Source organism: Salvelinus alpinus, chromosome 9 (genome assembly GCF_045679555.1).
Source record: "Salvelinus alpinus chromosome 9, SLU_Salpinus.1, whole genome shotgun sequence".
NCBI lineage: Eukaryota > Metazoa > Chordata > Actinopteri > Salmoniformes > Salmonidae > Salvelinus > Salvelinus alpinus.
In genome coordinates, this window is record NC_092094.1 from 4,486,652 (window position 1) to 4,499,858 (window position 13,207).

Below are 13,207 nucleotides of genomic sequence, written 5' to 3' on the forward strand. Positions count from 1 at the left end.
CTCGTTTTGTGTTCCAGGAAGTAGATTCATATTCACGCCTCTTTTTGTGTTCCAGGAAGTAGATTCATATTCACGCCTCGTTTTGTGTTCCAGGAAGTAGATTCAGATTCACGCCTCGTTTTGTGTTCCAGAAAGTAGATTCATATTCACTCCTCGTTTTGTGTTCCAGGAAGTAGATTCTTATTCACGCCTCGTTTTGTGTTCCAGGAAGTAGATACATATTCACGCTTCGTTTTGTGTTCCAGGAAGTAGATTCTTATTCACGCCTCGTTTTGTGTTCCAGGAAGTAGATTCTTATTCACGCTTTGTTTTGTGTTCCAGGAAGTAGATTCATATTCACGCCTCGTTTTGTGTTCCAGGAAGTAGATTCATATTCACGCCTCGTTTTGTGTTCCAGGAAGTAGATTCTTATTCACGCCTTGTTTTGTGTTCCAGGAGTACAAAGAAAAAACACCTGATTGCTTCTTTTGACCAGGGCCCTATAGAACCCTATTCCCTATATAGTGCACTACTTTAGACCAGGGCCCTTGTCACGACTTCTGACGAAGTTGGTGCCTCTCCTTGTTCGGCGCTCGCCGTCACCGGCTTTCTAGCTGCCACCGATCCATGTTTCTGTTTTCCACTTGTTATGTCTTGAGTGTACACACCTGGTTCCCATTAAGTTATTATTATCTCCCTATTTAACCCTCTGGTTCCCAGTATGTGTTGTGTGTGATTGTTCCTGTTATGTGTTAGGGTTTGTTATTCCCTACGTGGATTTATTTTGTACTTGTATATTTTTCCCCGAGTAAAGTACGTTATTTTTTACTCAGTTCTGTTTCCTGCGCTTGACTCCGTCCTCACCTATACACCACTAACGCTGACAGCCCTATAGAACCCTATTCCCTATATATAGTGCACTACTTTAGACCAGAGCCCCAATGAAAGGGTGCCATTTGGAACACACAGAATGTGTGTTTAGTGTGAAGCAGAGAGTTGGTGTCAGTGAGTGGGTGTTACTGCTTTTATCATGTAGTCACCAATCTAAGCATTTTATTACCTTTCAGAGACTAAAAATTCTCATGCTTTTAACATACACATAAGAATTACAGTAAGTGTTATATTACAGTAATTAGTCATTTTAGTTCTATGGCTTTTAAAAAGGCTTTGTGTCTTCGGTAAAGCCAGCGTTGTCATGTCCTTTCTCTCGCAGGTTATAACCGTTTTCGGCCGATTGTACTTTTCTCCTCATCCCCTTTCTGCCGATGTCTTCCTTGACAAAGGGACCTCCATCTTTAACCGTGTCTGTGTCTGGGCACTCCGTGTCCTAGTAGACAAGAGAAAGAGGTATTGAGATGTCACACTAGACCCAAGCTGAACACATGCACTTTATTGGTAAAGACTTAGCATTGAGTTTCTCACATAGTACTACCGTAATTACAGCTATGTCCTCCGACCAACCATCAAACAGGCAAAGCGTCAATACAGGACTAAGATTTAATCCTACTACACCGGCTCTGACGCTCGGTTTAACAAACTATTACGGACTACAAAAGGGAAACCTACCAGACGAGCTAAATTACTTATTTTACCCACTTTTTTCTCCCCAATTTTGATCTTGTGTCATCGCTGCAACTCCCCAACGGGAGGCGAAGGTCGAGTCATGCGTCCTCTGAAAACATGACACGCCAAACCGCGCTTCTTAACACCGCGCCCACTTAACCCGGAAGCCATCCGCACCAATGTGTTGGAGCCCCCCCAGCCAAACCCTCCTCTAACTCGGACGATGCTGGGCCAATTGTGCGCCACCCTATGGGTCTCCCCGATCACTGCCGGTTGTGATACAGCCTGGAACCGAACCGGGGTCTGTAGTGACTGCGATGCAGTGCCTTAGACCGCTGCGCCACTCGGGAGGTGCGAGCTTAATGAAACACTGAAGCATGCATGATAACACCAGCTGTCCCGGACGGCTGTGTGATCACGCTCTCCGTAGCCGATGTGAATAAGACCTTTAATAAACAGGTCAACATTCACAGACGGATTACCAGGACGTGCACTCAGAGCGCTGACCAACTGTCTTCACTGACATTTTCAACCTTTTCCTGACCGAGTCTGTAATACCTACATGTTTCAAACAGACCACCATAGTCCCTGTGCCCAAGAAAGCCAAGGTTACCTGCATAAATTACTACCGACCCGTAGCACTCACGTCTGTAGCCATGAAGTGTTTTGAAAGGCTGGTCATGGCTCACATCAACACCCTCATCCCAGAAGACCCACTACAATTTGCATACTGCCCCAACAGATCCACAGATATTGCATTCCACACTGCCCTTTCCCACCTGAACAAAAGGAACACCTACGTGAGAATGCTGTTCATTGACTACAGCTCAGCGTTCAACACCATAGCCCTCTCAAAGCTCATCACTAAGCTAAGGAACCTGGGACTAAACACCTCCCTCTGCAACTGGATCCTGGACTTCCTGACAGGCCGCCCCCAGGTGGTAAAGGTAGGCAACAACACATCTGCCACGCTGATCCTCAACACAGGGGCCCCTCAGGGGTGCGTGCTCAGTCCCCTCCTGTACTCCCTGTTCACACACGACTGGTGGCCAGGCACGACTCCAACATCATTATTAAGTTTGCCGACGACACAACGATGGTTGGCCTGATCACTGAATACGATGAGACGGCCTATAGGGAGGAGGTCAGAGACCTGGCCGTGTGGTGCCAGGACAACAACCTCTCCCTCAATGTGATCAAGACAAAGGAGATGATTGTGGACTACAGGAAAAGGAGAACCGAGCACGCCCTCATTCTCATTGCCAGGGCTGTAGTGGAGCAGGTTGAGAGCTTCAAGTTCCTTGGTGTCCACAATCATGTTCCAAACACACCAAAACAATCGTGGAAAGGGCACCGCCTGGTACGGCAACTGTTCAACGTCCGACCGCAAGTCGCTACAGAGGGTAGTGCATACGGCCCAGTACATCACTAGGGCCAAGCTTCCTGCCATCCAGGACCTCTACACCAAAGACTTCAGCCACCATAGTCATAAACTGTTCTCTCTGCTACCGCACGGCAAGTGGTACCGGAGCGCCGAGTCTCGGACCAAAAGGCTCCTTAACAGCTTCTACCCCCAAGCCATAAGACCGCTGAATAGCTAATCAAATGGCTACCGGACTATTACATTGACCCCCCCCCTCCCCTTTTTACGTTGCTGCTACTCACTGTTTATCTATGCCGTCACTTTACCCCTACCTACATGTACTTATTACCGTGACTAACCTGTACCCCCAGCACAGTACCAGTACTCGGTACCGGTACCCCTGTATTTAGCCTCCTTATTTTTAATTTATTGTTTATTTATTTTTAAATGTTTTTTTAGTAAATATTTTCTTAACGCTTCTCTTTCTTAAAAAAAACTGTTGGTTCAGGGCTTATAAGTAAGCATTTCACTGTAAGGTCTACTACACCTGTTGTATTCAGCATTTCACGGTAAGGTCTACTACACCTGTTGTATTCAGCATTTCACGGTAAGGTCTACTACACCTGTTGTATTCAGCATTTCACGGTAAGGTCTACTACACCTGTTGTATTCAGCATTTCACGGTAAGGTCTACTACACCTGTTGTATTCAGCATTTCACGGTAAGGTCTACTACACCTGTTGTATTCAGCATTTCATTGTCAGGTCTACACCTGTTGTATTCGGGCTCATGTGACAAATAACATTTGATTTGATTTATATTTCCACTTTTTATCTAGGATCAGATGCTACATGTCCTAACGTTGTTTGGCTGACAAGGTCCTTGTATGGCCATGCTGGTTATGCTATATTGTATTCTGATATGTAAGCATGGTAATAAAAGTTAGTATGTCTTGTCTCTTTCACCTGTTTTAACTCGTGGTTGACGCCACACCAGCATATCTTCCTGTACTTCTTTGACCAAAAGCAGAAGAGGTTACACACCGGTCGTAGGAGCCACGGTTTCACATCTTGACTCCTGGTGTGTCCTGTCAAGAGGTCGAAGACAGACACCACTTTCAAGTTCAGAGAATGACACATCCCAGCTCATGAAATTTTGGTTCCCAGAATGTTGTGGGAACATTTAGAATTCAAGTAACGAAATGAGAACCTTTTAAGAGATGTTACAGGAACCCTTTGTGCTAGCTGGGATGGCTGGTAGGTATGTGGTATACTGACAACACGTTAGACCCACTGCAGTAAATACATGGCACACCATATAATATGTCTGCCAAATAGACTTTCCCTCCCTGGCCATTCAGTAATGAATGAGATCATTAATCCGTCTTTCTCAGTGCATTTGAACAAATAATGGGTTTTTCTAAATGGCCTTTGTGTGAGTGTAAAGTACCACACGTATTAGGGACATATTCTATAGCAGATGTAGTTAAATCCACACAGACAGAACAGTGTGTGTTGAACCTGTGATGACAGAGAGTTCGGGAACCACAGCAACATAACTCAAGAGGTTTAGACCCCTTTTCCCCCCACGTCTTTCAGACAGTAGCCATTGATTCCTGTTCTGTATGACTGCCTCCTGCTGATTAATGTCTCTTGCAAGATGTCTCTGCAGCAGGACCACAGGAACGTGTAATAGTAGAGGGGCTCTACAGCTCTGGAATGTGCTGATGTCTATTCTTAACAACAGATCCTTATATTCCAATGACATCATTTCAGGAGACAAGCACAGCAGAAAAATAACATTTTGAAAGCTGCTCGTCCAATCAGCATCTACCCGTTTTTTTTTTTTTTAATGTTTTATTTGATTCTGTCATCTAATGTTGGTGCTGATGAGTCCCCATTCTATGGTTCTAATTGTATGTCTACGCTGCTGACACACAGTACCTGTGATGTGTCTCTACGCTGCAGACACACAGTACCTGTGATGTGTCTCTACGCTGCAGACACACAGTACCTGTGATGTGTCTCTACGCTGCAGACACACAGTACCTGTGATGTGTCTCTACGCTGCAGACACACAGTACCTGTGATGTGTCTCTACGCTGCAGACACACAGTACCTGTGATGTGTCTCTACGCTGCAGACACACAGTACCTGTGATGTGTCTCTACGCTGCAGACACACAGTACCTGTGACGTGTCTCTACGCTGCAGACACACAGTACCTGTGATGAAGGAGATGAGCAGGCCAGCAGTAACGGTGGCTAAAAATCCAACAGCGCTATAGTACAGATAGGACATGGAGTACCAGTGATCAGCCAGGGGTGACCTGTGGAGGACAGAGGAGTCACAATATTCTGTTGTCCACAAGATAGCAACCATTTTGCAACCTTATTTGTAGGCTAACTATCCCACAATTCCCAGTTTTTCCAGAAATCCTAGTTGGAGAATAACATCCTAGTTAACATTCTAAGAATAAATCCTAGTTGGAGAATAACATCCTAGTTAACATTCAAAGAATAAATCCTAGTTGGAGAATAACATCCTAGTTAACATTCAAAGAATAAATCCTAGTTGGAGAATGGTGAATTTCCTGTTTATTCTATTCTCTCCGGGGAATTTTCAAACCGGGATTTTTGGAAAACCTAAAAAATGTGGGGAAATTATTGGAATTTTGCAACCCTAACTACAAATCACTTGGATGTAAAGTATGGGGAATCCAATGTCATCTTAATTTGATTACTCTTTTGTTTGTGTGAGAATGTTCCTGTACAGCAGGAAATGTACATGTGTAGTATATTCAAGGTTTTTAAAAGACTTCTGAAGTTTGTAATTTCCACTTTTAAAATGTCAAACTTGATTTGCCCTAATGAAAAATGTATCAATCCCTACAATTTTTTTAAATATTAATTATAATCAAAATAATAATTTAAATTTGCTGTTGCTGCAGGATTATATTTCCGCTGTAGCAAACTGTCTCAAAGATCCTACATAAGTATTAAAGAGAGGTGTGTATATATACTGTACTGTACATAATACATTTAGTGTATCACAGCTGTGTAAACGTAGGTTGTGTTCAGCGGGGAGAAATCGTTTTGAAATATTTCGAAGAGGTTCAGACACAACCTGAACTTGTCCAATCACAACACAGATTTAATTTTCCATTAAATCGTTTTGCTACATTTTTCTCCCGAACTGAACATGGCCCTGGTGACAGAGACTATACAGTACTACACCTTGATGGTAGAGTGGTAGGGTCCAGGTAAGAAGGTGGAACAGTGGTGGTAGGGTCAGATGAGTTCGGTTGACGACATCCCTCTATACTGAGAGACAGAGGTCTAGTGTTGATGTCTAGAGCAGGGTAGACGAAGGCTCCGACACCTGCCCAGAACGACAGGGCGACGCCCACTGTCAGACCGCCGGCTGCTCCCTGAAGGCGAGATGTCAACAAGTTACAGTAACACTTTACAGCCTTCAGGTTTAACGTTTTTACAACTTGTTATAAGCATGTATGAGCCTTTTATAATGTCACATAGTAAGGCTTATGATAACATTTGCCCAGAACGAAAAGGACTACGTCCACTATCAGACCACATTCTGCTCCCTGAAGACGACCAGTACAGCACACGGACTGAATTGGGAAAGATAATCAGTTTACTTGATGACTGAATTTATTGAATGTATATGTATGTAGAATTGTTTGTGTTTATATGTGAGTTTTGGTAAAACCATTCCAAGGATCAGTTTCTTGGATAAAACCTAATTTCTTAATCATTCATTATTCCTAATAGTGAAATAGTTTCTTAATCCAGGAACTAGGCTTAATCTGTCTGGAAGCACCGTGGAGACAACGAAGAGGTATTTTCTGACCATAGAGTTGGTCCAGGGAAAGAGGATTCCCAGAGAGAAGAGGCCCAGCATGGGACCACCACACATACCATGGATACTCAGAGCTGCCTGGGAAACAAACACACATCAAGACGTATTAAAATCACATAGGCATCAGACTAGTACCTGCATGTACTAGTCATTCAAACACTAATAGGGACAGTGTTTACCTGTACAATCCCTCCCATGTAGGATGCAGCAACGGCCATAGTGGTGCAGGCTACGCCGAACACAATACCTGCAGAGGTGAAGATGGTAGAATGTGTATGTTGGCATTATTTTTGCACAAGCTGGGCTCCAATGTATGGCCTCTATTATAGTAATAACTGGTGAGTTATAATATTATGGTAATAACTGGCGAGTTATTCTATTATGGTAATAACTGGTGAGTTATTATATTATGGTAATACCATAGTTATTCTATTATGGTAATAACAGTTATTATATTATGGTAATAACTGGGGGTTATTCTAATATGGTAATACCATAGTTATTATATTATAGTAATAACTGGGGAGTTATTCTATTATGGTAATAACTAGAGATTATTCTAATATGGTAATAACATAGTTATTATATTATAGTAATAACTGGTGGTTATTATATTATGGTAATAACTGGGGGCTATTCTATTATGGTAATAACTGGGGGTTATCTATTGTAATAACTGGGGGTTATTCTAATATGGTAATAACATAGTTATTATATTATAGTAATAACTGGGGAGTTATTCTATTATGGTAATAACTAGAGATTATTCTAATATGGTAATAACATAGTTATTATATTATAGTAATAACTGGTGGTTATTCTATTATGGTAATACCTGGGGAGGTATTCTATTATAGTAATAACTGGGGGTTTACCTATTATAGTAATAACTGGGGGTTATTCTAATATGGTAATACCTGGGGAGGTATTATATTATAGTAATAACTGGTGGTTATTCTATTATGGTAATACCTGGGGAGGTATTATATTATGGTAATAACTGGGGAGTTATTCTATTATGGTAATAACTGGGGAGTTATTCTATTATGGTAATAACTGGGGAGTTATTCTATTATGGTAATACCTGGGGAGTTATTCTATTATGGTAATAACTGGGGGTTATTATATCATGGTAATAACTGGGGAGTTATTCTATTATGGTAATAACTGGGGGTTATTATATCATGGTAATAACTGGGGAGTTATTCTATTATAGTAATAACTGGGGGTTATTCTATTATAGTAATAACTGGGGGTTATTCTATTATAGTAATAACTGGGGGTTATTCTAATATGGTAATACCTGGGGAGGTATTATATTATGGTAATAACTGGGGAGTTATTCTATTATGGTAATAACTGGGGAGTTATTCTATTATGGTAATAACTGGGGAGTTATTCTATTATGGTAATACCTGGGGAGTTATTCTATTATGGTAATAACTGGGAGTTATTCTATTATAGTAATAACTGGGGGTTATTCTATTATAGTAATAACTGGGGGTTATTCTATTATGGTAATAACTGGGGGTTATTCTAATATGGTAATACCTGGGGAGTTATTCTATTATAGTAATAACTGGGGGTTATTCTATTATAGTAATAACTGGGGGTTATTCTATTATGGTAATAACTGGGGGTTATTCTAATATGGTAATACCTGGGGAGTTATTCTATTATAGTAATAACTGGGGGTTATTCTATTATAGTAATAACTGGGGGTTATTCTTACACAGTCCTTTACTGATCCAGCCGCTGGCTTTGTTGGAGAGGTTAGTACAACACTGCTTAACAAAGTCTTCATAGGTCACCGTGGCTAGGGCATTGATGCTGGCTGCCACAGTACTGAGAGAGGCATAGACTGGGAATTAGTTGAGATCTCCTAATAAATTCTGTAGTTTAGTTAGAGTGCAATGAAGGCAAGACAATGTCATTCTGGGCTGGGTTTTCCCCAAAGCCTTGGTTTGTCAAATGCATTGAAGATTGACCTTCCAAAACACTGATTTTACAATTACTCTCTTGTGGCTGCGTTGTGGAGCAAAATAGCATCCTACTTTAGCTACGAAGGCTTTGGGAAAAAGCATCCCTAAACAATTTAAAATGATCCACACAGTGATTCCGCTAACCTGAGTGTTCCACTGAACGCACAGGCAACAAACAGCCCTGGAAGCCCAGGATAATCCCCCAGAATCTCCATGACAAAATACGGCATGAGCTGTAGAGAGACACAGAGTGAAAAGGTTATGGCATGAGCTGTAGAGAGACACAGAGTGAAAAGGTTATGGCATGAGCTGTAGAGAGACACAGAGTGAAAAGGTCATGGCATGAGCTGTAGAGAGACACAGAGTGAAAAGGTTATGGCATGAGCTGTAGAGAGACACAGAGTGAAAAGGTTATGGCATGAGCTGTAGAGAGACACAGAGTGAAAAGGTCATGGCATGAGCTGCACAGACACAGCGTGAAAAGGTTATGGCATGAGCTGCACAGACACAGCGTGAAAAGGTTATGGCATGAGCTGTACAGACACAGCGTGAAAAGGTCATGGCATGAGTAGAGACATAAGGTGAAGTTCATGAGTACTGGGTAGCAGAGCGCAGGACACAAACACTGGAGACTGTATCAACGTAGGCCACTCAACACCAGGGTTGGAGTCAATTCCATTTCAATTCAGTCACTTCCTGAATTGAAATGGAATTCACCCGAACTCTGTAAACACTAATGACCAGATGTGAATTTAAGGGTTAGATATTACTGCACTGTTGGAGCTAGAAACACAAGCATTTCGCCAAAAGAACCCGCAATAACATCTGCTAAATGTGTGTATGTGACGAATATAATTTGATATAGAACAGCCCCACTAATTAGACAGTAGTGACCTACATGGTTTGTGGCTGTGACAGAGTAAGAATTGGAGAAGACAAGTTAATTAGGGCTAGAAATATAAACAGAATCTGTGTCCCAAATGGCACCCTATTCCCTATGTAGTGCACTACTTTAGTCCAGAGCCCTATAGAACCCTATTCCCTATATATAGTGCACTACTTTAGACCAGAGCCCATAGAACCCTATTGTCACGTTCCTGACCTTATTTTTCCTTTGTTTAACTTTGTTTAGTTGGTCAGGACGTGAGCTGGGTGGGTAGTCTATGTTTTGTGTTTCTATGTTGGGGTTAATGTGTTGCCTGATATGGTTCTCAATTAGAGGCAGGTGTTTGACGTTTCCTCTGATTGAGAACCATATTAAGGTAGGGTGTTCTCACTGTTTGTTTGTGGGTGGTTGTCTCCTGTGTCTGTATGTTCGTACCACACGGGACTGTATCGTTTGTTTGTAGTCTATACCTGTTCGTGCGTTCTTCGTTATATGTAAGTTCTCAAGTCCAGGTCTGTCTACATCGTTTATTTGTTTTGTATTTCTCTAGTGTTATTCGTGTTTCGTCGTTTTCATTTAATAAATTATGTCTACTTTCAACGCTGCGCTTTGGTCCAATCCCTACTCCTCCTCTTCAGACGAAGAGGAGGAGAACGACCGTTACACCTATTCCCTATATAGTGCACTACTTTATACCAGGGCCAATAAGGCTTTGGTCAAAAATAGTGCCCTACTTTATATAGGGAATAGGGTGACATGGGACACAACCAGATTTAGAAAGGATAGTAACAGTAACCAGGTGTCACACCCTGATCTGTTTCCCCTGTCTTTGTGCTTGTCTCCACCCCCACCCCCCTCCACCCCCCTCCAGGTGTCACACCCTGATCTGTTTCACCTGTCTTGTGCTTGTCTCCACCCCCCTCCAGGTGTCACACCCTGATCTGTTTCCCCTGTCTTTGTGCTTGTCTCCACCCCCCTCCAGGTGTTGCCCATCTTCCTCCATTATTGTTTTGGGGCGGTAGGTAGCCGAGTGGTTAGAGTGTTGGGCCAGTAACTGAAAGGTTGCTGGATCGAATCCCCGAGCTGACAAGGTAAAAATATGTTGTTCTACCCCTGAACAAGGCAGTTAATCCACTGTTCCCTGGTAGGCCGTCATTGTAAATAAGAATTTGTTCTTAACTGACTCGCCTCGTTAAATAAAAAATTAATTAAAAATCCCCTGTGTATTTATACCTGAGTTCTCTGTTTGTCAGTTCGTTTTGAAACCTACCAGCGTTTGTTTCCCCTGTTCCTGCCTGTTTCTTGCTCTTAAATCAGACGCATGTTTTCATTGATAAATCAGAGCCATATTGTACTTGTATATAAGCTCTGACATTAAAAAGGCTATGACATCACTCTCCTTTCTCAGTCACAGCAATACCGCAGCCATACCATATGTCTAGGCTACCAGTCTATTTCCTTTAAGCGTGCTTGGCTATTGGATGAATGGTAACCAAGCGTGCTTGGCTATTGGACGAATGGTAATCAAGCATACCTAGCTATTGGATGAATGGTAATCAAGCGTGCTTGGCTATTGGATGAATGGTAACCAAGCGTGCTTGGCTATTGGATGAATGGTAACCAAGCGTGCTTGGCTATTGGATGAATGGTAACCAAGCGTGCTTGGCTATTGGATGAATGGTAACCAAGCGTGCTTGGCTATTGGATGAATGGTAACCTAATATTGGTTGTGTAGCTAGCAGTCATGTCAGAAAATATGATTATAAACAAAATTTGACTATGCTTCTGTTTTATCATTAGCCTACATTTTAATGTTTTTATTAACCTACCATTGTTTTAATTCAAACGCCTCCATTTCACCCCAAAATAACAACGTTTGCTTGTAATACAGTTCTTCAACCACTACAAGTCGTGCTACGCTACGGTCTGAGATACGAACACTTTCCTGTCAAGTTCATATTTGATAAATATCAACCTTTTAGGGAAAAGTGGTGCTTTGTGCTTACGCACTTTCCCTGGTCTGGTGTACTACTGTATAAAGGGACAACCAGAGACATTATAGATAGTAGTAGTAACCTGGTCTGGTGCTGTGACTGTGTAAAGGGACAACCAGAGACATTATAGATAGTAGTAGTAACCTGGTCTGGTGCTGTGACTGTGTAAAGGGACAACCAGAGACATTATAGATAGTAGTAGTAACCTGGTCTGGTGCTGTGACTGACTGGGCGGTCCATGGATCACAGTTGGCGTAGAAAGCATACATAATGAGACCGGAGAACACCGCACACATCAGGATGACCAGCAGACCCAGCAGGTTGAAATACAGAGCTCTGAGGACGACAGACAAATGATACTGAAAATCACAACTAAATGTATAGAGCTCTTTTCACATCAACCGCTATCCCAAAGTTGCTTTACAGTAACTCAGCCTTGACATGTGGATAGCAGACAAAAGGTAGCTGGGCCCGGTAGTGATATTAAGCATCCTGACTGTTCCACACAGACACTCTTTAATAATAAAGGGATACAGTATATTGTTACAGTCGTCCAGAACCGGCTCGAAGGACCATAGATAAGAGTAGCACCTAGTTAGAGTGGACTCCGAAAAACACGTGTCGGATCTGGATGGTGGGCTGGTTTCAACTATGGCGGATCCATAAAGCAGGCCAGCTTGAGTACAGCTCGGCTCGGCTCAGTAGTGTGAGAACGGTATATGTCTTTAGTGAAGGAATATGCTTACAGTTTGGCGTGTGTCTCGGTTTTGCAGGAGATGCATCTCTGTATAGTTGACTGGTTAACCCCGTAGATGCCCAGCCAGGTGAAGGTTCCCCCAATACAGATGGTCCAGAACGTATGACGTCTCAGTGGGTCAGGGTCAAAGCTGAGGGCATAGAGTCGTAATTCATTAAGTGCAGGGGTTCTCAAAGTTGGATACTGTAGAGGGTCCAAGGCCAGATCTCAAAATATATACACTCTTTCCATGCCATAGACTGACCAGTGAATCCGGGTGAAAGTTATGATCCCTTATTCATTTGTTAAATTCAGAGGAGAGTAGACCAGTTAAAGAAGGATGTTTAAGCGTTAAGACAATTGAGACATGAATGTGTGTCATTCAGAGGGTGAATAGACAAGCAAAACATTGAGTGCCTTTGAACGGGGTATGGTAGTAGGTGTCAGGCGCGCCGGTTTGCGCTGCTGGGTTTTTCATGATCAATAGTTTCCCGTGTGTATCAAGAATGATCCACCATCCAAAGGACATCTAGCCAACTTGACACAACTGTGGGAATCATTGGAGTCAACATGGGCCAGCATCCCTGTGGAATGCTTTCAACACCTTGTGGAGTTCCATGTCCCGACGAATTGAGGCTGTTCTGAGGGCTAAGGGTGGGGTGGCAACTCAATATTAGGAAGGTGTTCTTAATGTTTGGTATACTCAGTGTATATATATATATATAATATATTTATATAATATATTTTTCATTAATATTACTAACAAGATCAGATTAAACCAATCATGGTCAAGGGATCCGTGAAAGAAGTTTAGAGGGTGTAATACA

General features: G+C 42.3%; 1 protein-coding gene across 1 annotated transcript in view; it reads right to left on the minus strand.

Annotated features, from left to right (window-relative positions):
• Positions 1 to 989: 989 nt before the first annotated feature.
• Positions 990 to 13,207, minus strand: part of slc5a12 (solute carrier family 5 member 12) — a 19,072-nt gene continuing 6,854 nt past the window's right edge. The window contains exons 6-15 of the mRNA XM_071415725.1: positions 12,391 to 12,531; positions 11,851 to 11,980; positions 8,909 to 8,997; positions 8,515 to 8,627; positions 6,962 to 7,029; positions 6,774 to 6,860; positions 6,140 to 6,333; positions 5,129 to 5,232; positions 3,871 to 3,992; positions 990 to 1,306 (exon numbers count right to left, since the gene is read on the minus strand). Of these exons, the coding sequence (XP_071271826.1) occupies positions 1,136 to 1,306; positions 3,871 to 3,992; positions 5,129 to 5,232; positions 6,140 to 6,333; positions 6,774 to 6,860; positions 6,962 to 7,029; positions 8,515 to 8,627; positions 8,909 to 8,997; positions 11,851 to 11,980; positions 12,391 to 12,531 (1,219 nt within the window). The 3' untranslated portion in view covers positions 990 to 1,135. The remainder of the gene's footprint in view (positions 1,307 to 3,870; positions 3,993 to 5,128; positions 5,233 to 6,139; positions 6,334 to 6,773; positions 6,861 to 6,961; positions 7,030 to 8,514; positions 8,628 to 8,908; positions 8,998 to 11,850; positions 11,981 to 12,390; positions 12,532 to 13,207) is intronic.